Consider the following 25,653-nt stretch of genomic DNA (forward strand, 5'->3'; position numbering starts at 1 on the left):
TTGGGAATCAGTGGTTGGCCTTATTTATTTCCACCATGATTAATTACCAGGAAACAAAGTAGTGACTATATGCTCCATATCATTTTGCAAATCTTATTAACTGTTGGGTAAGTTCAATTTATTTACAACACTAATATCTGTTTATGTCAGCCAAGTTGGCAGTGTGGTTAGCCGTTGGCAACTTCAAGGAATTAGAATATGGTTAAAACAAACAACAAACATTAGAAGGAACATCGTCTCTGAGGAGGCTGGGCTGGGGAGGAGTTTCATCTCAGGGCCTTAACTGCAGCTGCTTCTCCCTTGGGTCTTTTCTGCGGCCCCGTGCTCCCGCCACTTCCCTCCCTGCCGCCCCCCCTGCCCAGGTAAGACATTGATAGGAGCAGAGGCTCCTGAGGGGCCCAGGTTACATCTCCAGTGACTTGGCGATGGGTTGAGTTGGTTAGGAGGAGAGAGGCAGGTGGTCTTGCATTTTACAAGTTCTATTGAATTGAGGCAAAATTTCTGGTCATCTGTAGGACCTTCAATTAAAATGAGTTGAATAGGAGTTTACACAGCCCTGTTTCATCAGCCCTGAATGCAGGGACCTGGGTCTGGGATGGAGGAAAGGATGGGGCAAGAGTGCGGACAAGGGCTTCCCTGGTGGCACAGTGGTTGAGAGTCCGCCTGCCGATGCAGGGGACGCGGGTTCGTGCCCCGGTCCGGGAAGATACCGCACGCCGCGGATCGGCTGGGCCCGTGAGCCATGGCCGCTGAGCCTGCGCTCCGCAATGGGAAAGGCCACAACAGTTAGAGGCCCGCGTACCGCAAAAAGAAAAAAAGAAAAGAAAAAATAATAATAATAAATTAATTAATTAAAAGAGGGCGGACAGCCAGTGATGCGCGTGCGCACCATCGCGCACGCGCACGCTCGCGCATGCGCACAGTCGCCCCTGCACACAACGGCGCAAACCGTGTGCGTGCGCAGTTCGTCCAGTCGGCGCCGGACTCCTGCGATGTTCGTTGAGGTGAAATTGGCTCCTGGAGCCAGTCTAGTCAGCCTTGAGAATCCTGTGCCGGCTGTTCCTTCTTCTGGAGAGGATGAAGCCACGGAGTCTGCTGAGGTAATGGCCTGGATTTTAATTGGTGCTGAGTGACCTCTTTGCGGGAGGCTTCAGGGTTCGATTCATGCTTACACTTAGGGACAGACGAGGTTCCCTCTTCTTGGGGGCCCACGGGGGTAGGAATCGTCAGCTTAGGGCACGTCAAATGTCCTTTGCTACATCCACTACAATTTAGACGCTTCCGATGTTTAATATCTTTCCTCGCGGTGCACACTGAACCTTGGCGGAGAAACTCAACAATGGTGGTTGGCACATCATGTAAAAAGAAACATTCTCTTATCAATAAAACTCCTGACTAGAATATTCAAGTCTAATCACTATGCAATTTTAATCATCTTCTTTAAACCCCGCCCCCTGGCCTGCTGCTTATCAGGCCCACTGAGTAGCCTCCTGAGGGACCATCACAAAGTCTCTTACCAGGAGCTCCATGGGAGGGATTGACCCCCGTGCTCAAATCACCAGGCCTGAGGCAACCCTACACAGCCAAAGAGGAGTGAGAGAGGGGGGAAGCTGAGCCCACCCTCCTTCTGCCACCTGGATTCCTCTGGGACTCAGGAACCCAGCTGAAGTTGTCTCTCTGCCCTCACATACCCCTCACACACTCAGATTTCCTCCTCAGAGCCTCTTCCTTGCCCAGGTGGAGCCATGGATGTGTGTGACAGCTCAGTTTCCATCTACCCACCAAATCCAACCTTCTCAATGACCCCATGAAGGCCTGCTTTCTTCAAAGACTCCTTTCCTGACTGTCCTGCCCCTCCTAGACCTCGCACCCCAAACTCACTCTCTCCCCTACCATCGTTAAGGCAAGGCGTTTATTTCCCTCCAATCAGACACAGTGCTTCTTTCCTTGGTGATCTCTTTTACCTGGCTTAAAGGCCACCTCTGGTGTTTACTCAGCGTGATTTCCTCGGACTACAGATATGATGTGTGTAGCAAATAGAAGGGGTGGGAGGCTAAAGGTAGTCGTTACCATCCATGTATGACATTCCTTCCAGCTTTTTTCTTTCCCAGTTCGTTCGTTCACTCGTTCATTCATTCATCAGTCAGAGCTTGCTCATTTGTCATGTGTCAGGTGCTATGAAAGATAAAGGGCATGAAAGAAAATGGATAAGACATGGTCTCTGCTCTCACGAAGCTCAGAGTCTAGTAGGGCAGGACAGTTACACAAGCAGATAGTAGTGAGTGCAATGCTGAAGCATTACGGGAGCAGTGTGGAGAAGCACTGAACCTGGGTGGGGATGAAGCTGAATTGCAAAGGATGAGGAGGCATTGGCCGGGAAAGGTGGGGTGGGGGACTGGAGATCAAGAGACCGTGGTCTCCCAGGGAGAGGGGACTGCACAAATAAGAGCCTGGAGGCCAAAAGGCACCAGGTGTGTGTTGGGAACTAAAGGTAGTTTAGAGTTGCTGGACCTTAAGGCAGGGAGTGGTGAGCGCTGAGGCCAGAGTTGCTACACACCCAGGGTGTCATCATACTGTAGTCAGTGCCGATGGATCCCCCTGCTGGGGACAGTTTTTGTGACCTTAGACCATGGCCCTGAATGGGTCCCAGAGGCAGGTAAGGGCTGAGCTTGGTGGGCGTTACAATTTGAAAAGGGCCAAAGGACATGAACTTCAGCCTCATGCTAGCCCAGCTCCCTGGGCCTCACCGTATGTATCCTTCCAGACACCCACCCTCTGGCTCTCACTGTTGTGGCCTCTCCCGTTGCGGAGCACAGGCTCCGGATGCGCAGGCTCAGCGGCCATGGCTCACGGGCCCAGCCGCTCCGCCGCATGTGGGATCTTCCCGGACAGGGGCCCGAACCCGCGTCCCCTGAATCGGCAGGTGGACTCTCAACCACAGCGCCACCAGGGAAGGCCAAGTCCCTCTTTTAACAAAGAAAGACATGGAAGCCTGGAAAAGGGGTTGCCGGCGGTCACACCGCCAGTTAATGGCAAAATCTGCCCATCTGTTCTTCCCTGAAACCCAGCTCCCTACTGGCTGAGTGGACAACACACCCAGCATCCACCCCCTCCTCCCAGCTTCTCTGGGTATTTTCTTTCAGGCTTTCGGGTGTGCCTGAGGCTAATTTACTTAAACCTCTCCTCCAACAGTTCCTGTTTGGTGGGGGTGGGACCTGGGGTTGCACAGTAAGGCCGGAGGAGAGGTTTGTGGGAAATGCACTTCCTTACTCTAATGAGGACGTTTCCAGAAGTCCCCTCTGGTTGTGGGGCAGGGGCTGGGCACAACACAGGGTGGAAACTGTCGGAGGAGGTTCTGAAGAAGGAGGCCCCTGGGAGACAGACACAGATGTGAGGTAGGAGGGCCCCCCCACGTAACCTCTCGGTCAGGTGTGCTGGCGTAGCCTGGTGTGTGGTCTTGAGGAGAGCACAGAGACCGGACACCAAACAGAAGGACATCTTGTCCTGTGGCCCTCCCCTTGGTAGTGCCCTCTGGGGGTTAGGGGCGGGGAGGGCAGCATACCAGGAATTATGGGAAGTGATCAGGAGGAGCGGCTGGCTTGCCGCGATGCTAGGGGTGATGCCTGGAAGCCCCTGGTGCATGTGCGGCAGTAGGACGGGGTCACACGTGTATCCGTTCTGTAGATGATCGCCTGCAGGTGTTCACTGTATCCTCGTCCCCTCCCCTTGATGTTGGTCTGTCCTGTGACTTGTTTTGGCCAAAGGAATGGAGCATAACATTAGCAGAAGCTGTAAATGTGCTCGTGTGGTTGAGCTTCACCCTGACACACAGAGCACGTCCTTAGTGTCCACTAGTCCCAGCATTCAGAGACGCGTGGGGCAGATGTGAACATGACCCGCGGTCTGAAGCAGAGCCACCGCAGCCCACTTGCAGGCCTTTGAATGAGAGAGAAATAAACATCACCATCTGAGAGTTTGAGGCTGGCCAAGAGCAAATCCTAGAATACAGGTTCCTTTGCGAGTGACAGAAAGTACAAATGAATTGTGCCGTAAATCAAAAAGGTTTTATTTTCTCACATCGAATGTCCAGAGGTAGGCCATCCAGGGAGTTGTCCAGAGCCAAGATCCTACTAGCTTTCTGGTTCCTCAGAAGCTGTGGCCCTCAGCTTCGTGGTCAAAAGTGATGTGGATGCTCAAGGTGCAACCATCGTGTCCACACTCCAGCCAGGAGGAAGGAGGAAGAAGGGGGAGAAGAGCATACCCATCTCTCTAAAGAGACTTCCCAGAAGTTTTTGCACACCAGAAGTCATTTTCAAAGTATTTACAACATGGATTTCAATTAATCAGAATGGATGCCCTCTGTCAACGACAGGTACATGGGTATCTGTACTTGTGGGTTGTCCTGATCACATCTTTCCACGTACAAATCTCATTGGCCACAGCTCAGTTGCGTGACCACACCTGGCTTCAAGGAACACTGGGAAATGTAGTCTTTATTCCAGACGGCCATGGGCACACTTAGCTACTATCAAAGAAGGAGAGGACCTTTACAGTGGGACAGCTAGCATCTCTGCCACACTATGGAAAGTACTTAAAGCTCTCAGTACAGGTCCACAAACCCTTGCCACAATTTGAAAGACAATTTTTCTGAAAACAAGTATTTTTCAGAAATCATTAGATGGCAAAACTTGACCCGAAGTGTGTGTTTATCCCTCTTGTGAATATTCGTATATTTGCTGCAGAAATATAACGTTTGATCATGAGGTGCTGCCCTGGATCCCTCTAGGGTATTTGTATGTGTGTGTGAGATACACACGCAAGTACAGTATTTCCTGTAAAATCTTTTAAAAGTCTGAATTTGAAACCCATTTGGCTCAGGGGTTTGGATAGAGTGATCATACATCCCAGTTTGCTTGGGATATTCTGGTTTGCCCTTGTCCTGGTGACATTATTAATAGCTCTCCCAACTTTCACTTTCACAATTGCTCAGTTTGGATGATACATTTATAGGGTCAACCTATGGATAAGAGACTGTGAACCTGTACAAACTAAGCTCTCAGTTAAGGGCAGCTGTTATTACTGTTCCCCAGCAGAGCTCCTGTAGTGCCTATTGATATATACAGATATGCTAAAATGTTTCTTCAAGTAACCATTCAGTTCCTCAGGGCTAAACGGTACCCTCCTGCCGGTTTTGTCTCCATTCTTCATGAATTGGCTTCCAAGATAGTGTGGCAGTCAGTTTCATCCCAGCCACGTCTCAGAGAGCACAGGCTTGGAAGCAATGAACACTAAAATCAAGGCAGTTTTACTGAGTCAGGAACATGACTAGCAAATTCTGAACCTTGGCAGACTTTTCTCTCTTCATTCCTGGCGAATTTAAAAAATAGGTCTGGAGATGCCTGTGGATGCAGCAGAATTCCACAGGCATGATACCCTCTTCGCACCTGAGCAGAGATGTAAGGGAAACAAACAGCTGAGTCAAAAGGCCTTTTCTTGCTTTCGTTAATTGTCCTCTGGGTCTCATGGCCAGGATCCCAGCTGTGAGCAGGGCCGGCCCTGGACAAACCCATAGAAGGCCCCCTTGTGTTCTCTTCCCCTCTGCTCCCTTGGCATCCATGTACCCTCTTAGCTTTCCCACCGCGAGGTGCAGAGAAGTGGATCCCAAACTTGGCTGGTCTTCAGTCAGGCCTGGGGTGTGTGCGAAGAGAGATTGCTGAGGCCTGCCCCAGGTCAGTGATTTGGGAGTCTGGCGCCAAGCCCAGGAATCTGTGTTTTAACTATTCCCCTGGTGATTCTGAAGAGCAGCCCAGTTTAAGAAAACACTGCCATGGTGCAATGAGCAAGGACTTTGGAATCAGACGAAGCGGAGTTCAAGTTTAACTTCTGTCACTGTGGCCTGGGGCTGTTTCTAAGCTTCTCTGAGTCTCAGTCTGCCCATCTGTAAAATGTGAAACTTCAGGAATATAATGTATTTTATTTTATTTTTAAAAGAATTAAAAACTCTCCTTTGAATATATAGTTACATTGCATTTTTTAATGCTCAGTGTTTTTATTGTGTTCACGCATGTGGGATCTTAGTTCCCTGACCAGGGATCCAACCCACGCCCTCTGCAGTGGAAGTGTGGAGTCTTAACCACTGGACCGTCAGGGAGGTCCCAATGTATTTTAAATTTAAAAAATTGTTTTTCAGATTGAAAGTCTATTCTTCTTCTCAAACATAAAATCAGACACTCCCCAGGTAGCCCATTAACACACTGGGAGAACCAAGGAGAATCTCATTGCTGAAAAGAACAGGCATAGGCTTGCCTCCCACCTTATCCTCTGCTCCCCTCCCATCCGGGACAGCAAAGGGCAGAGTTCATGACCTCAGGGTGACAACAAAAGCAGATTTGTCTATGCTTGGCAGGTAGTGTGCAGTCAACAAATATTTGTCGATTGTTTGCTTGATTTTATGTTTTTGTTTACCCAATTTCCTCTAAAATCTTGAGGAATCTAATTCTTGTTTGTGGGAGAGGCATGGTGGGAGAGAGGTGAACTGTGGGATTAGATAATATTTTATAGATGGGCTTTTATATTTCTGCTGTATTTGTGTCAATACGTCTCAATGAGAGAGGATGGTCTTTAGAGTCTGATGGATTTGGTGTCAGATCTTGCCTTCACCATGCAGTCAGGAAAAACGACTCTTTTTTTTTTTTTAATTAATTTATTTTATTTGTTTATTTTTGGCTGCACCGTGTCTTCCTGGCTGTGCACAAGCTCTTTCTAGCTGTGGTGAGCAGGGACTACTCTTGGTTGCAGTGCGTGGGCTTCTCATTGTGGTGGCTTCTCTTGTTGTGGAGCATGGGCTTTAGGCGTGCGGGCTTCAGTAGTTGTGGCAGGCGGGCTCTAGAGCACAGGCTCAGTAGTTGTGGTGCACGGCCTTAGTTGCTCCGCGGCATGTGAGATCTTCCCGGACCAGGGCTCGAACCCGTGTCTCCTGCATTGGCAGCCGGATTCTTAAGCACTGCGTCACCAGGGAAGCCCCAAACTAAACTCTTAGTGGATTAACACGGTGAAGGTTTACCTCATCCAAGTCACAGTCCAGTGCAGGGAGCAGAGGACAAGGTGAAGGGTGCTCTGTTCCATGTAGTCACTCAGGGAGCAAGCTCCTCCCATCTTTTTGGCTTCCTGGTACCCTGGGTCATCCAGATAGCGATGGGAAAGGGCATGATGTACCAAGGTTTTTATGGACTAGGACCGGAAGTGGCAAAATCACTTCTGTCCCTATTTCAGTGGCAGAATTCAGTGATGCGGTCAGCCTAATAGCAAGAGGACCAGGAAATATAGTTTAAGACGTGCCTAGAAAGAAAAGGAGAAAGTGGATAGTAATGAGCAGTAGAAGGTTCTGCCAGAACCATTCATCAGCTCTGTGACCTTGGGCAAACGCCTTTAACTCTTAGCCTTAGTTTCCTCATCTGTACGATGGGAATGATACACATCTATTGGGCTAGTTATAAGACTTAAAAGAGATATATTACATGCTTGATACACAGTGTGCCCTTGCCTTTTACATACACGGAAGAGCATGTTTTCTTTCCTCTGAGTAGCCCCAAATACTGACTAGTTGAAAGTTTTGGCCTTCAATAAACTTTCCACCAAGCTAGGGGAACACAGATGAGAACACAGCTCCTGTCCCCTGAAGTGGAGGGTTCAGTTTGGATCATCTCCTTTAAGCGAAGCAGTGAGGCGGTCCCTGAATCTTGGGGGAGTTTGTCTTCAGGTGTTTTCATGACATGTGTTAAGGGTTTGCCGGTGTATTACCTTAAAAACGAGAAACGGGCTTCCCTGGTGGCGCAGTGGTTGAGAGTCCGGCTGCCGATGCTGGGGACGTGGGTTCGTACACCGGTCCGGGAAGATCCCACATGCCGCGGAGCGGCTGGGCCCGTGGGCCATGGCTGCTGAGCCTGCGCGTCCGAAACCTGTGCTCCACAACGGGAGTGGCCACAACAGTGAGAGGCCCGCGTACTGCAAAAAATAAAAAACAAACAAACAAAAAAAACCCAGAAGCATCTGTACTCTAGTTACCTGAAGGAAAGAACCAGAAGACAATGACGTCCATGGCAGCACCAAGCAATTATGTTAATACAAGTAAAAACATTCTGATGACGCTTGGTAGTCTGTTGGAAAGATTTTGGAAAAAGTATTTTCTTCTCTTGAAATCTTTAAGCAAAGGTCAGTTTGTGCCTTTTGGAGTTAGTCAGCACCTCCCAGCCTAGGGGCAGAAGAACGGAAGCTGTTTCTTCTGTGGCCACCTTCTTCTCTCCTGTCCTTTCTTGGAATGGTCCTCCTGCAAATGAGACGCCTAAGGCTTCGTGCCTGAGTTGACCTACCCCAGAGCTATCCTCTGAGGTCTTCTTTATTGGAACATCTAGACTGCTGCCTAACCACTCTGGCCAGGTTGCAGAACATTCTGTGTACTTGACCAGCCATACCCAGTGAGGACAAGTAGAAGGGGGTGGATGTAGGAGATGCAAGAAGAGGGGAGAATAGCAGAGCGTTGTCATGGGGAGTGGGACATAAATAATGCCTTGTTTCAGAGATGCAGTAATGCCCTTGGTGCTCTGCCCTCCACTGTGTACCCCGTTGGGAGGTTTTGGCAGGGCATGGGGCGTAACCAGAGCTCAGAGCCAGGAGAGGAGAAGGGGGGAGGGCTTGGCAGCCAGATGCTTTCTCTTCCTCTGACTTTTGCTGGGTCACTTACTAATGACAGGGAAGCCAGACTGTGCTTCTTTTCTCCGAATGACTTCCAGCCACATCCCTCCCCAAACTCCAACTGGAGGCCACTCTATTTTTAAATTTCTCTTCGGAAGTAGATTCCAGAATTTCCCTAAGTCTTCCCGTCAGGGGAGCTGCTGATCTCCAGTAAATCCAGGGTCACATAGCTTTCTATACTCATTTGCCTTCAGTTTGCATAAATTAGCATGCCGCCAAAAGCAAGCAACCCCAGGAATTAACACAAAAGGACTCAGCTTTTGTGCCCCAGGGAGGTGATGAGGGAGGCAGCGTCATCCCCAGAGAGAGCGGCAGCCCTGACTTGTTGGCAGGAGGTTCCGTCGTCCCCTTGGCCTGCAGGTCCTCAGCGTGGGCTGGTGGGAGGAGGCATCCTCAGATCTGAGTAAACGTCAGAAGGGAGGGAAGCTGGGGGCAGGGGTGGGAGCAGATGTGGAAGGTCCCAGTGAGACGGAGTGCCATTCCAGTGGAGACGGAGACAGCCCGTGGGGCGGGGACAAAGGGAAGAGGGGAGAAGGAGCAAGAGTGGGTGGGTAAGTAGAGGCAAGTTGGTGGCGAGCACTACATGGCCAGTTAGGAGGGCACACGGTGGACATTTGTTAGCTCGCGAGCTCACGGTCCGAGAGAGCGTGTGGCCAGGCGGGTTTCCCAGGAGCCATTTCCATCCTCTCTCGCCAGGCGGGTGTTAGACTGGGTTTTCTCGCTGGGGTCTGGAAAGTCATCCCTTGGGTCTCTGAGGTGTCCCAGCCTGAAAGTGCAGATGACAGATTTTAAGGTGGTTCCAGATGAGACAGGTGACAGCAGGACAGGACTCTGGGTTGTTTTCCCAGAAGGAGGAGCAAGCTACCCCGTCCGCCAACACCGCTCATTTCCCCGGTGGCCGCGACACTCTTGAACCTGAGTGAAGGGCGCTGCCTGGCGTAGGAGCAGAGGGAGGTGGAGCGGCCCTCACAGCCCGGGGAGGCTGGCACCTGATGCAGTGCCCACTGTCCTAGGTAACACACCTGTCTCTAAGCCACGGAGTTTACTGACTGCTGGCTGTAGGCTGGCCACTCTCCATAGTGCAGGGTCTGATACCTTCTAAGACCATGCACTCCGTGGAGTCAGCCCGTGGTGCGGTCAGTAGTGTGGACTTGGGTGTCAGACCCCTTGGGGTTTAATCCTGGCTCCACCACTGGGGATCTTGGGTAAGGTATGTGAACACATCTGTGCCTCAGCTTCTTCATCTGTAAAATGGGAATAACACTGACTACTTCATAGAGCTGTGGAGAAAGAACTAAACACAATAATCCCTATAGAAGTCTTAGAACAGCAGCTGTGTGAGAGGAAGGGCTCAATCGATACAAACATTATCATATGCGGCAGCCCCAAATAAGATGCAGTGAAAACGATTGCAGAACTTGGAGAGAAACACGGGGTGGGCTGCTAATTTCTTGGCCCCGTGCCCAGTGTGGCAGCTGCTCATACAATTTCTACCCAAGCTGATGCAGCCACAGCACCAGACCGTGTGGACAAGGGCCAGTCGTGGGGTCTGGCCAACCACAGGCTAGGAAATAACACTGTTAGCTGATGATGGTTCCTTGTTATTTCCCCCTCCCTCCAGCAGGGGAGTATGAAGGAAAAGAAATGGCTCCTGTGTTCGTTTGGCTGGAGAAAGGGACCCCAGCAAGAAAGAAAGGTATGGGACCCTTCGTGACTTGTTTCTACCACTCCCAATAGAGGGCCCCTAGGGAGGGCCTGGCATCGTGGGCAAGAAGGGACTGAACATTATGAATGGTCTCTCTCCATGTCCTGGGCCTCCCATCACTTAGAGCTGGCAGAGGGCTGCTGGAATGAGGGGAGCAGGGACTGTGGAAGGTCACCGTTGTGCCTGGATGCAGGAGAATGACGGATGGACTCGTGACTGTAGGTCTTTATAACAAACATTCATAGAGCCTCTAATATGTGTGCTGCACCTGGGGACTCAGAAACTGTAAGACATGGCCACTCCCCTAAAGGAGGTTACAGGCTGTACTAGTTGAAAAGAATTACTTCAATCCCTTCTTCTCAACACAGCCCTTCACAGGTGCCACTTCTCCCTCTGTCCTGGGCACTTAGACAGCCTTGGGGACTCTCACCGTTGGCCTAAGGTGACTTCCCTGACAGCACACCTGTGTCCCACTCTCAGCTTATCACCGACTTGCAGAACTGCTCTCTGCCCGAAAGCACTGGGCTGGCGGATTACAAAGAGTTCTGAGAGGCTTCTTAACAGGCTGTTCTCCACATCATTACTACTCAGATCCCAGAGCAACGTGCCAGCCGCCTGCTTTTTCTCCAGCCCATGCTCTTCCCTCAAGATCAAGCTGCTGGGAATTCCCTGGTGGTCCAGTGGTTGGGACTCCGTGCTTCCACTGCAGGGGGCAAGGGTTCAGTCCCTGGCTGGGGAACTAGGATCGCACATGCCTCGAGGCACGGCCAAAAAAAGAAAAAAAAACCTCCGGCTGCTGATGCTATGGGATGTCTGATAGCCCAGCCTGGGCTCCCTACTCTGGGCCCCATAGTCCGCTTGCTAGAAGTGAACGGAGGAAATAGACTGTAATGTAACAGAGTTGTTGTCTCTTGGACCTGGCCTTAAGAGTTGTGTCTTCGGGGCTTCCCTGGTGGCGCAGTGGTTGAGAGTCCGCCTGCCGATGCAGGGGACACGGGTTCGTGCCCTGGTCCGGGAGGATCCCACATGCCGCAGAGCGGCTGGGCCCGTGAGCCATGGCCGCTGGGCCTGTGCGTCCGGAGCCTGTGCTCCGCAACGGGAGAGGCCACAGTAGTGAGAGACCCGTGTACTGCAAAAAAAAAAAAAAAAAAAAAAAAAAGAGTTGTGTCTTCTTGTTTTACATCACCTCCAATTTATCCTCAGCCTGACTTCAGTGATCAGCAGCCTAAGTTAAATCCTGGATGCCCAGAAAATTTCAAAACTGGCTGCTAGTTGATTCTTGAATTCAGGGAATTCTTGGACTTTGGGATCAAAAGAAGCTACTTGTGTCTGGAGTACAAGGAGGTGGTTGGAGGGGGGCTGGTTATATGGATCCCAACTTGCCGTATCTGTGTTCCCCCCTACCCCCATCCATCTCTGAAGGCCAAGACCCAGGCCAGGGCTGGGACAGGCCTCTCTGGGCACAGAAACCTGCCAGCATTGATTTCGCTCCTGAACCAAGAGGCCAAAAGGACATTGTGATGGTGAGGCAATGAACGTGAAACAGAAACGAGTGGCTTTAGTTTCAGGAAGTCCAAAGTGGAAAGCAAGTGTTGACATTCTTTAAGACCCACTGTAGGCTGTATTTTGTGCTGCGCTAGCCAGAAGTCTGCTACTTACTTGAAGTAGGACCTTGGGAAAATCCCCTTCCTCGCTAGGCCTCAACTTCCTCATCTGTAAAGTGCATGTGGGATTAGTCAAGATCCTTCTGGGCCTGACCTGATATGGTTCTAGGTGTTCCAGTAATCTGTCACTCAGAGGACAAAGAGCCTGAAGGTATGTGGGGAGAGATGGGGAGGAAGGGACTAAGAAAGGTTCAGTGGGAGTCCCTGTGAGTTTAGCTAACTGATAGCAGAGAGGAAGAGAGGGGAGTAAAAACATAAAGTGAAAATGGGGAAAAGGGGAAAGCATTTAAGAGTGGGGACTAAGGGGGCCACCAGCATGACCTCAGCGCTCCTCGGGCACATCCGGGCCAGTTTACTTAGTTAGGATGGGGGGTAGGGTTGGGAAGTGGCAAACTGTATTTTCCAAAGAGGGCCACGATGATATTGCCACCCGCCATGTTCTTTGACATCGTGATCTTACCATTTCCCTGTCAAGAGGTGGAGTCTCGTTCCTCTCCCTTCAAATCTGGCCTGGCCTTATGACTTGCTTGTAACCACAGAATGTGGTAGAAGTTATGCTGGGTGACTTCTGAGGCTCAGTCAGAAGCAGCTTCCACTTGGTTATCTTGGGTCACTGGATCTGAGGGAAGCCATCTGACTACCTGAGACCATCATGCTGGAGAGGCCACATGTAGGCATTCCCGTTGACAGTCCCAGCTGAGGCCCACGTACCAGCCGTTTCCCTCAAGGCACCAGATACGTGGAAGAAGCTCCTTTTGACTCTCCAGGCCAGCCTCGCTTGATACCACGAGGAGGAGAAGATTTACCCCGCTGAGTCCTACCCAGATTTCTCATGTAGAAGAATCTATAAAATATAAGAAAATGACTGTTGTTTTAAGCCACAAAGCTTTGGGGTAGTTTGTTATAAAGCAAAAGGTACCGGCACAGGATGGTAGGAGATGTTTAAAAATATGAGCTCCCTTGCAATGAAAAATCCTTAAAAATGTATAAACAAGACTTTAAAGATTTCAGAGATGTGTGAAATTTCAAAATTAATTTGGAAACCAACTTTAAATTTTGCCTATTAAGGACATTACAAACAAAACTACCGTTTTCTGTAGGTCACCGTATTATATATTTGAAAATATATTTTTATCATGAGAAAGGGAGAAAAGTCACTATATCCCACCTGAATGGCTGAAAGGAAAGAGGTAACCAGTATCAAATGTTGGCAAAGATGTGGAACAACCAGGACTTTCATACATTCCTGGTGGGAATTATTATTTCCACAGTCATTTTGGAAGGAAAATAGCTTGGCAGTATAATCAGAAGCTGAACATATGCATATATTCAATTCCATTCCTATGTATATGCCGAACAGAAGTTTATATATATTTTTACCAACAGATCTGTATATAGATGTTCATAATAGCACTATTTTTATTTTTATTTTTATTTTTTTATTTTTTATTTTTTTTGCGGTACGCGGGCCTCTCACTTCTGTGGCCTCTCCCGTTGAGGAGCACAGGCTCCGGACGCGCAGGCTCAGCGGCCATGGCTCACGGGCCCAGCCGCTCCGCGGCATGTGGGATCCTCCCAGGCTGGGGCACGAACCTGTGTCCCCTGCATTGGCAGGCGGACTCTCAACCACTGTGCCACGAGGGAAGCCCAATAGCACTATTTTTAATAGCCCAAAGCTGGTAATAACTTAAATCAATAACAGAATAAGTTGTAGTATCATCACACAATGGAATACTGGAGAGCAGTGAAAATAAATGGACGATCGCCAGGAAAGTCATGCACAAACCTCATAAATATGATGTTAAGGAAAAGAAACCTGAGTCAAAGAGTACATACTATGTGATTCCACTATGTAAAGTTGGGATTTTTTTTGGTTTTTTTTGTGGTACGCGGACCTCTCTCACTGTTGTGGCCTCTCCCGTTGCGGAGCACAGGGTCCGGACGCACAGGCTCAGTGGCCGTGGCTCACGGGCCCAGCCACTCGGTGGCATGTGGGATCTTCCCGGACCGGGGCACGAACCCGTGTCCCCTGCATTGGCAGGTGGATTCTCAACCACTGCGCCACCAGGGAAGCCCTGTAAAGTTGAAAAGCAAACAACATTCATCTGTGGTGTTGGAAGCTAGGGTAGTGGTTACCCTTGAGTGGCTGCAAGGGGGCCCTTCCAGAGTTGCAGGGATGTTCTGATTCTTCGCCAGGTGCTAGTTTTGTGGGGTTGCTTATCTCGTGAAATGTCATCGAGTGGTATGCTTACGATGGCACACTCTCCTGCATGAATGTTATAAATTGACCATTGATCAACATTGGGGTTAGGAACCTCCCCACCCCCAGGTGAAAATCCCTATATAACTTTACAGTTGGCCCTCTGAATCCGCGGTTCCGCCTGTGCGGGTGCGCCCAACCACGGACTGTGTAGTACTGTAGTATGTATTTAGTAAAAAAAAAAATTCCAAGTTTCAGTGGACTCGAGCAGTTCAAACTCGTGTTGTTTCAGGGTCAACTGCACTTCAGAATATAATGTTAACAGACAAGGAGGCAGGACATGATCTCAAGGCCAAGGATAGATGTTTAAAAAACTAATTTAGTTTTATGAAAAGCAATATATTTGTTCTTATTTTTCCCTTGAACCAGTGTATATTGCATTGTGGCAGGGTCCTGGGACTGTGAAAGTGTCAGTGGGAAAAGAAAAGAGGGGTGCCGTGGTGAGCATCAGCTGAAGCTGTGGGGAGCAGGCTAGCTGTCCAGGGAAGGCACTTCTCAGCAGCTCCTTGCTGCTGCATTCACAGTACCTGCAAACTGTATCATGTACATGCCTGTGCCGATCTAGAAAGGTGTTTCCCAACCTTTCACAGGCTGTGGCACATGTGGAAAATGACATCATTGGAATGGCACACACTGGGGTACCAGATGGGGCTCCTGGCAGCCAAAGCCAAGTGGCCTGCTCCTCCAGGTGCTCCCACGATGAGGGGGGTAACAACCTCAGCACACCTGTGGGATAAGGTCCTCTTACAGAGAGTGTGGGAAGCCATGGGCCTCCATTATCCATTTCACATTCTCTGAACTGGCAAAGGGGAAGAGTCTAGGTTTCCATTGCCCTTCTGCTCTTGGAGAAACCAACTCTGCACACCCCTCGGCCCTGGGTTACAGGTCCCATTTGCAGTCATGAAGATCATGGGGTTCAGGGGAGTTGTGCGGCATTCTGGGTCTCTCCTCTATGCTGTGGCCTTACTTCTATTTCTAGCCTCATTTCCCACCGCACAGCCCGCTCTCTCTGCCGAGCACATTACACCCTGGGCACACTGCAGTTGTCTGTCATCTGTGAACATCTCCCAAGCCCTTCTCCCTCTCCATCACACCATTCCCTGTGCCAGAGCACTCAGCCCGCCATCCCTGTGCTAAGCCCTCCACTTCTCCGTGAAGCCTCTTTCTGTACACTGAGGCCACTACCACGCTGTGATTTGTATTATAGGCGCGCGCGCACGTGTGTGTGTGTGTGTGTGTGTGTGTGTGTGTGTGTGTGTGTGTGTGTGTGTATTGTACGTGAACATCCTCATGGTCCCGGATTCCCTATCTTGCCCACAGTAGGTGCTCAGCAGTTATTTCTCAAATGGCTTCCATGCTGCAGAGGGACCCTGGCACTAACTCCACCCCTGTTCTTGGCGGTGACTCATTGTCCCCTTGGGTTCGGGTCCCCAGCCTCTCAGGGACCTTTCAGCCATTTCAAACTCTACCGCTCCACTGCCAGGGGCCTGGAGCCATGCCGCCTGGTTGAGACACATCCTCATTGCCCAGACCCCCCCACCTCCCCTAGCTCACACCTTTGGGGTTGGCATTAGACTAATTGTGGTGTGACAAAGGGAAAGGGTCACGGTGACTCAGCCTCAGTGCTGACTCCCCTCATTCAAGCGCCAACCTGCAGTACCAGCATGTGGCCACAAGGGGCTCTCTGGGGCGACTCTTTGCCCAGGGGAGGAGGGCTCTCAGATAAACAAGGAACTTCTCAGGGGCTCTGCCCCTCTCCAAGTGCTGAAGCCCCACTGACCGCCTCGGCTGCCTTATCCTGATGTTTTACCCTTAGCCGTCTAGCAGCTGTTGTTTTCTATCTGAACACATTACTCCTTGCTTTCCCGTTGAGCCTCTTTTCTGGCTACCCACTCTACTGACCAATAGCCGCCACAGGGGCAAGTCACCTCCACCTCTGTCAGTTCTACTTCCTTTAGATGAGGGCCAGACCTACACCATGAGCTCCCCGTCTTTCAGGATGTGGGCTGGAAAATTGTCCTGTTCCATCTCTTCAACACCTCCCGACTCTGCCCCCTTCTGTCTCCCCAGTGCCACCCAGGTTCAGGGCTCCCCAACTCTGCCAGGATTAATGCAGTGGCTTCCTGGAGGACCCCGTGTCTCCAGACAGCCCCCTGCCCATCAACTCTCCACCCTGGAGCCAGAGGGATCTTACTCCCATCAGACGCTGGCCTTCAGTGGTTCCGCAAGTCCCATACACTCAAATAGTACCCCAGGCTCCCCAAGACCCAGCTGCCTGATTCTCCAGCCTCACGTCCCTCTTCTCTTGCCCTCCAACCAGTGGTACTGACATATCTGTAGTTGCTTAACACACCGTGACGTTTCAAGCCTTTGTACTTTGCACGCGCTCTTTCCTGTGGCCTGATCATCTCCCACCCCTCCCCCACCTTTACCGTTGCTCCTCATACTTCCTTCACCTGGCTGAGCCCTATTCATCCTTAAAAGTGCCAATTCCCCTGTGAAGCCTTCCCTAACCCCAAAACCCCTCCTCTGAATAGATCCAGTCCCCAAACACACGTCTCTGATTGTATTTGTCACTCAGAGTTGTGATAATTACTCGTGCTGTCCTGTCTCCTCCACCATCCGTGTACCTCTATGCGGGACCGGGGTGGCACACTGTCTGAAAGTTGTTGCACTGAGGTAGCTCCCTCTCTGCACCATCACCTCCCACCCTGAGCAAGTCCTTTAAATGCTCTGAACTTCCGTTTGCTTATCTGCAAAATAGAAAGATGTGAGCATCGGAAGGGGGCACACACATTCAAGAACTTTATAAACGACTAAGGGCTATGCACATGGTTTTAACACTTTTTCTTCCTTCAGACTAGTGTTTAGCTGCACTTGCCTGTGTGGAAATCATAAGATCAAAGGAATGTGATGTGATCTTTTCGTAATTTCTCCACCTTGGGTCCAAGGAAAAGCTGGTGGAGAGTAAACCATTCATTGTGTCTCCCTGCAGCTCCTAGTCTTCTCGGAAGCTCTGGGTTAATCCTGGGGTCAGGAACCTTGTCTGGCCAGGGGCAACAGTGCCTATGTGTAGGTCTCGGGCTGTCTCGCTTTCTCATCAGTGCTCCCCACCAAGTGCCCTCCATTCCCTCCACCAACAGAAGAGACCTCTCCCCACCCTCCCGTGATGAGGTCTGTGGAAGTCACAAACTGAAGGTCCAATCAACAAGGATGCTCTGACCTAACAAATAATCTCACTCACGTGAGGGTTAAGGATTTGATTTTGGAGCCCCAAGAAGAAAAAAGTTCCTGAAGATTTGATATGGAAAAACCCTTCTGAGTAGGGCATTCCAAAGTTTAATTAGTGGCTGCAGGAGGACTGGACGCTGGGTGTTCCAGGAGTGGACGCTGGAATTCCAGGTGGGAGCCTGTTTATGGCTGCAGCGCGGGTCATGCCAGAGGCTAGAGGTAGAAGCCAGGGAGCCAGACGCAGCTCAGGGGTGGTCTGGATGCTCTCGAGAGAAGGCCAGCTAAGAGCTGTGAGCTCACTGAAGTGCGATAACCGGCTCCCAGCCCCCACCCCTCCCTCCGCTCAGTCTAGTAAAATTGATGCTCATCTCTGTAGTTTTGGAACATGATGGTAAGAATGCTGGTGCCTCGGGTTCTTGTGCCGGTCCTATCTCAGGCTTGTTTGCTTGCCTCCTTCCCGTGCCCCGGACAGGGCTTTGCCTAAAGAAGTGGGCTGGTGGATGACTGTTCTGCAAAGATCCCATGTGCGACTGGAGCAGGTTACCTTCTCTGAGCCTCAGTGTTCTTACCTGGAAAGTAGGCATATCGTTCCTTCTTTTCCTAATAACCAAACCAGCGTTCTTGTACTTTACCTTAAATAAATGTAATTTAAAGATGTCAAGCCTTTCTGACATCACTTTTGTGCATAAAGAAAAGTGAAAAAAAGAGAAAGGCATTGGCAATAACTCCATCACAACTGCCGCGGTGACCTTGCTGATTTCAGAGTTAGTAAAATGTGAAAAATACACCACTTGTGTACCTACCATCTTGCCTAAGAGATGGAGCGATTCCCAGCAGCACTGACAGCCTTGTGTCAACCTCCTTGACCTAGCCTTTCCACCCTAGAGAAAACTGTCCCAAATTTTGTGTTTACTCTTCCCTCATTTTTAGCTACAGTTGTTTTTAAAACATGTACCCTATGCAATACATTGTTTGGGCTTGTTTCAGAATGGGCTTGTTTCAGTATGGTTCCGTGAGTGGAATTGTATCCCATTCTTTTGATGTTTTTAAAAATCAGGAGAAGTTGATCTATGCTAATGTGTGTAGCTCATTTATGTTTCACTATTGAATATTGCACTCACTTCATAGTCTGCTGTATTAATTCTGTTGATGGAAATTTGGGCTGTTTCCTGTGTTTTGCTGTTAAGTTATTTTTGCTATACACATTCTCACAGTTGTTCCTTAGAACATGTGTGTTTCTCCAGGGTATATACCTGGGAAGGGAACGGCTAAGTCTAGGTGAGAGTGCTTGCTGTTCTGATTGCTAGCCACTACCGCTGCCCTTATTTCTGTCCACTGAATAGCCCGAGGGGACATGCGTCCCTGTTCTTGCTTTGTTTACAGGCCTTCAGAGGGAATAAGCGTTTATAAAAAACAATACGGGCATAGTGAAGGAGAGCTTCCCAGGCCATAGTCTGACTTTCCACCATGGCTGTGGGGGGGGGGCGGTGCAAAGCCAGAAAGGAGTGGAGGCCAGATGGAGCACCGCTGTTGGCGCTGAGCATGTGTGTGAGGTGGGGCTGCGCTTGACTGGACACTGGGTCTCAGACTGTGGCGCAGCTGACCTCCCAGAATCCACTGTGAGGCTCCGTCTGGGCTTCGGGACCTAGAAAGTCAGACAGAACACGGCATGCATTCTCAGATTTTTATTTCAATTTCCGTAGGAAGCTGCAATGGGCTCTCCAGGGGTATTTCCCTGAGCCCTGGTTCCCTTTGCAGCTCCCAGCTCTAGGTCCTTCAACGGTCGCTGGCTCCGTGGTCTCAGATGTCACACCACCAGTGATTTCCAGGCCCTGGCCACTCTCTGCTGTCTCTGTGATGGCCTCCATTCGGGTCCCTTCCACTGCCTTCGGCGGGATGCTCACATATTCCTCGCGTGATGAGGCCACACTGTCTTTGTCGTAAGCTTGGCTCTGACATTCCTGAAGAAAGAGCCGATCCTGCTGAGTCTCTTGGTGATGGAACCTGAACTTGCTGTAGGTAAGCTCCTGCCCGATTTGTGCGAGGTCCTGGACTCGTTGGTGATGGGAGCACGGCTGATGGCTTTGTGAGCAGTGCCCTGCTTGTTGTCCCCCGGGCTGCCGTGGCCTTTCTCCTTTTGGTCGTCTCTAGTGGCTCTCCGGCTGCCTGAGCCCGGGCCGGCTGCTTTTTGGATGGTCTTGTTCCCCGCAGTGCCCCCAGTGGCTGTGTTGGTTTTACTTGCTCCTGGACCCTTGCTGGCTGTGGCTGCTATGGCCATGCTCTGCTCTTCGGGGGCAGGAGACTTGATCTCTGCCACGCTCAAAGCACCCGCTGCGGTGCCGCCTGCCACCTCTGCTGTCTCCACCTTTGTCGTTGCCCGCGATGCTGACTCTTTGTCAAGCACTGTAGGTTTTGCTTTGGCAGTGGCCACATCGGACATGGTATCGGGCTTGTGGGAGTCCAATTGGATCCCCTCCCCGCCAGCAAAAGCTGCAGACCCGACCGCGGCCACCTCAGAGGGCGTGTGGAGGCTCCTGATGCTCACCTGGTCCTCATCCCACTCTCCTTGGAAATCCTCCACTGCCGGGCTCCTCCCGTCCTCCTCCTCCTCCTCGAACAGAGTCCTGCAGATCATGTCCCCGGCTGGAACAGCGTAGGTGCGGCTGTGACCGTCCAATGGTGGTCGCAGGAGGTAAATCAGCTCTTCCCAGTAGGCGAAGAGGTCTTCCTGCGCGTCCAGAGGGGCACACAGCTGCAGGTAGAAGGAGCGGCCAGTGGCAAACTTCACGCGCAGCTGTCGTTTGTCACGATCGTGCGTGGAGATCCTCACAAACTTCAAGGGAAGGAGCCTGGTGAGCTCTAAGGTCTTGGCAACCTTGTGGCTCTTCCCCTTGGTGGGCTGGCTGTGCTCAGCGTGCTGTTCACAGCCGGTGGCCCGTCGGGCCAGCAGCATGATGTCTGGGAGTGGGAGGACGGGGCTGGTGGATGCGATGCCCACGGTCACCGTGCAGTCACAGTTGTGCACATCAATCACGTGTCCCCTCTTCGTGATCTGGATAAAGTCGCTCTCGAATATCGGCGCGTACTTGAATATGTCGTATTCGCCGTTGTGCAGTTGCTGCTGCAGCTCCCCCATGGTGCTTTTGAACAGGCCCAGCCCGGTGCTGCTCTGGGCCGTGTGATACGGGAGCAGAGAGTCCCCACTCATGGCTGTCTTCGATCACTGCCAGGCAGCGTGGTTAAGGCGGGCCCCTGGCTCTTCCCTCCCTCGGCCTAATGGGCCGAAGAGCAGAGCGAGCTGCGGTGCTCCTGTGTCACGCAGGCGGCCTTATGGCAGGTCTTCCAAACCCAGCCCACAGGCCCCCACCTTTGCCTCAGGGTCTCCCAGAGGCAGGGGTGTGGGTAGGGGCACCGATGGTCACAGCGGGGACTCTGTAGGGCGGCTGGACCCCAGGCTGAATCTCTTCAAGTGTGTAGAGAGGTATGGTAGGCTCCCCCTCGGCCTCAGCTCACTTCCGCTTCTGGGTTTTTATCTCCCCAAGCGGCTGTGAACGTCAGTCCTAGTGAGAGAAGTAACCACTTTCTCGGCCTAAGGCCCTGGCACAGCCTATTTATCCTCTGATGCCCTTTGTGACCTATCACTGTCACATAGCCCTTTGCCTCATCCCCCAGCTGCCCCGCCCCGCCCGCCCAGTGCAGGGCCCTCATCCTCTCCCAAACGCGCCATTGCCCCGCGGAGGACAGGCCCATCCTGCCAGTGACTGAGGTGGCTACTAGAATAAAAATGTCTTCAACTGGGAAAATTTTGTGTGGGTCCTTTTTCTTTTCCTCCCCCAGATTTAGCTACTGGATGAAATCTATAGGAATGTATGATGATGGGCTAAATTTGAACCATTTAAGCCCATGGTTTAATTGTATTGAATAACGTAGAGCTGGCAGTGGCGATCCTTAGTCTGTCCTTTCATAAAATCTCAGTAAACGTCGATGGTGATTTTTAATAATAACATTAAAAATTGGTAGGAGGAGGCAAGAAAAGATAGAGACAGACAGAAGACTACATTAACTATTTAGGGGTTCTGGCTGCTAAGATCAGGAAAGGAACCTCAGATCCAGAACTGCCCTCCAAGCCCAGAAACCGTGAGGTCTCACCAAAGATTTCTCTTCTTGTTTTTTTGGTTTTTTTTTTTTTTTTTTCCCACTGCGTTGGGTCTTTGTTGATGCACGAAGGCTTTTTCTAGTTGCGGCAAGCGGGGGCTACCCTTCGTTGTGGTGTGCAGGCTTCTCATTGTGGTGGCTTCTCTTGTGGCAGAGCACGGGCTCTAGGTGTGCATGCTTCAGTAGTTGCAGCACGCGGGTTCTCGGGTAGGTGGGCTTCAGTCATTGTGGCGCGTGGGCTCAGTAGTTGTGGCTCCTGGGCTCTAGAGCGCAGGCTCAGTAGGTGTGGTGCACGGGCTGAGTTGCTCCACGGCGTGTGGGATCTTCCCCGACCAGGGATCGAACCCCATGTCCCCTGCATTGGCGGGTGGGTTCTTAATCACTGTGCCACCAGGGAAGTCCTCACCAGAGATTTCTATGAGACTTCTCTCCTGGACAGTTGCACGTGCAAGCCCCTTACCTGACTGAGTGAGATGGGTTGTAGTTTTTTATGCTCAGCAAAGCCTAAGTAAATCAATGCCCACGTGGGAAGTCCTCAGTCATCTTTCAACTGCCCGTTCAAATGGTACCTCCTTTGAGGAGCCTCCCCTGAATTACCTACTCGAACCTATTCTTCCTTCCTCTGTGCTATTGTAGAATCTCATATGTGTCTCTTTTACAGCATTAATCTTATTTTATTCAATTTTAGATTTACTGTATTATTTTTAAAATTTCATATTAATTTAGAATTATCTTGTCATTGTCTAGAAACCACAGTTGTCTTCAAATATGGTTGCATTAAATTTATAGGTCAATTTGGGGAGAATTGACATTTGATAATCTTAAACCTTCTAATCCATGCGGGTGATACTATCTAGTCTTTTATTTAAACATTTTAAATATCTCTCGGCTTATACAATGTATTATAAAAATTCACTGTAGATGTGTTGCACATCTTTCAGTAAATTTATCCCTAAATATTTGATGCTTTCTGATATTATTGTCAATGGGATTTGTAAGATTGTAATTTTCCAGTTGTTCGTGCTGGTTTATTGGTTTTTGTGTGTTGATCATGTGTCCTTTCACCTTGCTAAATTCACTTACTAATTCTAGTTTTGGTGTTTTTTTGTTTGTTTTTTTTTAAGGATTTCTTGGAATTTTCTCTGTAGACAATGATGCTGCCTGTAAAGAAAGTTTTACTTTTTCCTTTCCAAACTGTGTGACTTTTATTTCATGTTCTTGCTTTATGCATTAGCTAAAGGCTCCAGCCTAGAATTGAATAGATGGGTTAAGAGCAGTTATCTTTCCATTGTTCCCTCTCTCAGGGGAAATCTTCAATCTTTCACCATAAAGTATGTTGTTAGCTGTAGTTTTATTTCAGAGTTGCCTTTTGTCAAGTTTAAGAAATTCACTTCTAGTTTTAGTTTTCTGGGCATTTTTATCGTGCAGGATTATTGGTGTTTTTCAAATGCTTTTTCTGCATCTATTGAGCTGAATACTTGATTTTTTTTTTTTTTTTTTTTCGGTACGCGGACCTCTCACCGCTGTGGCCTCTCCTATTGCGGAGCACAGGCTCCGGACGCGCAGGCTCAGCGGCCATGGCCCACGGGCCCAGCCACTTCGCGGCATGTGGGATCTTCCCGGACCGGGACACGAATCCGCGTCCCCTGCATCGGCAGGCGTACTCTCAACCACTGCGCCACCAGGGACGCCCTGATTACTTGATTTTTAATCCTTCATTCTGTTAATGTGGTCAAGTACACTGATTGTTGTTTAGATGCTGAGTTGGCCATTCACTCCTGGGAAACCCCATGTGGTCGTGGTGCATTATTTGAACATATTGCTGGATTCAACTGGCCAGAATTTTGTCAAGAATTTTTGTATCTGTATTTATGAACGATGTCGGGCTGTGATGTTTTTCTTGAACTGTTTTTGCCAGATTTGATATAAAAGCTTGTTTTTAATTAAAATTTATTTTTTAATCAAACATATACATAATTTAAAATCATCAGATAGTGCTAGAAGGCTGATGGAGTAAGTAGCATTAGTTTCAACTACAGATAATTTGGAATGCCAAAGATTTGCACTTAAACAAGATATATATGTATTCTCATTTAAAAGCAGTCTGAAAGGAAGGGAGTCAAGCTGGTATGGCAGCTCCACTGTGTCATCAGAGACCTAGGCTCATTGTCTTTTCCTGGTTATCCTTAGGGTCACTTCATATTCCAAGATGGCTGCTGGAGCCCCATTCATCAAGTCCATATTCCAGGCCATCAGCAAGAGAAAGGGGAAGGAAAGAGAAAGGTGGTCTGCCTCTCACTTTTACAGAGCCTTCCAGAAGTCCCACATGACCCTTCTAGTTATGTTTCTTTGGCCATCATTGTATCATATGACCACATCTAGTTGCAAGGAATGCAGGGAAGTGTAATCTTTTAGCTAGGTACATTGTCCAGGATTTACTGAGGAAGAAGAGGAGGATGGATACAAACATTATGCTGAGGCAAAAAGGCCAAGACACAAAAAGGGTACACACTGTATGATTCCATTTATCGGAAACTCTGGAAAAGCCAAATCTAATTTCTAGTGACATTACTAATTGCAGGTCAGGACTGAATGGAATGGAGCAAAAAGAAACTTTGGGGAATGATGGAAATGTTCTGTAACTTGATTACATGGGTGTATGAATTTGTCAGAATTCATCCAAATGTATACTTAAAATGGGTGCGTTTTTGTGTATATACTTCAATAAAGTTAATTTTTATAAGTTTGGAAAATCTCAGCAACCATAACAAAACTACTCTTAAATTTTGTTCATGTCCGTCATGTCTTCATTCGTTTGCTTACCTTTGCATGACTGAAATCAGAACGTACCTAATGACTTTGAATCTTGCTTTTTTCATTTAACATTACATCATAAAATTTTCCATATTGCTTCATTAATTTTCATAATCACCATTTTAAATGACTCTATAATCTTTTGGGAATTGAAAATGTAATCTATACTTACAGTTAAAAAAAAAAAAAAAAAAAAAACACAAACAAACTTCGGAGACCCCCTACACAGTAAGAGCTAACTCTTCCCCTGAACTCTGACCTTTAAGGCCCCTTACTTAGAAGTAGTGGACAATCCAGTTTCTAGTATGTACATTCAGAAATATTCTATGCATATAAAGACAAGATGTGAACGTCTTTCCCTCTCCTTTTAGACATAACTAAGACAATACAAGATGCTTGCTTTTGCCCATAATACAGCTTGGTTACCATCTCATGTTCATATATCAAAAGGGGCCTTGTTCTTTTTAACCACTACATGTATTCTACAGTGTACTGAACCAATATTGATAAGCACTTAGGGTATTCCCAGGTTTTTTTTTCTGTTTCCCATACCACAAGGTATAATGTTAAAGTTTTGACTCAGCTATCAATTTACAGTAGATGCCACATTCCAAAGGCAGTGCTAGCCTGTATGCAAAATGTACCACAAAAGTAGCTGAGAGCTTGTCACATGATCATTGAAACCTCTCAGCTAAGCTGAGGATATAAAAGGGTGGAGAGGGAAGAGATTGTGAAGGGATTTGGGAGGGCTTCCTCCACCCGTTAAGGTCAAGAAAGACTTTCTTCAACAGGTAACTCAAAGGGCTCAGTATACGTCCCTACAGTCAGGGGTCTGACTTCTGTCTAGGAAACACCGAGGAGGAAAGAAATACTAGAATGATCTCTTAAGGGTATAAAGTGGTGTGGCTCCTGCTGTGCTCATCCTGTGGGCTCAGGATTTTTCCAGAGAAAATTAGACAAGTTTTCCCGTGCAGCAGTTGGCTCTAAGTCGGTGCCATCTACACCCCCCTCCCCCTCCCACTGGCTTCCTCTGGTCTGTCAGCTGGAGGCAAGGCCAGCTTTGACCTCTTTGC

The 25,653-nt window shown here is 49.3% G+C and overlaps 1 protein-coding gene across 1 annotated transcript; it reads right to left on the bottom strand.

Annotated features, from left to right (window-relative positions):
- Positions 1–19,829: 19,829 nt before the first annotated feature.
- On the bottom strand, positions 19,830–20,819 carry LOC131764306 (Golgi-associated RAB2 interactor protein 4-like; the record flags this gene model as incomplete). The annotated part of the gene is made up of 1 exon (XM_059077373.1): positions 19,830–20,819. A coding segment is annotated over exon 1 (990 nt), but the record flags the coding sequence as incomplete, so codon positions are not given.
- Between the last annotated feature and the right edge of the window lie 4,834 nt (positions 20,820–25,653).

The sequence above is a fragment of the Kogia breviceps genome, chromosome 1 (genome assembly GCF_026419965.1).
Source record: "Kogia breviceps isolate mKogBre1 chromosome 1, mKogBre1 haplotype 1, whole genome shotgun sequence".
Taxonomy (NCBI): Eukaryota; Metazoa; Chordata; class Mammalia; order Artiodactyla; family Physeteridae; genus Kogia; species Kogia breviceps.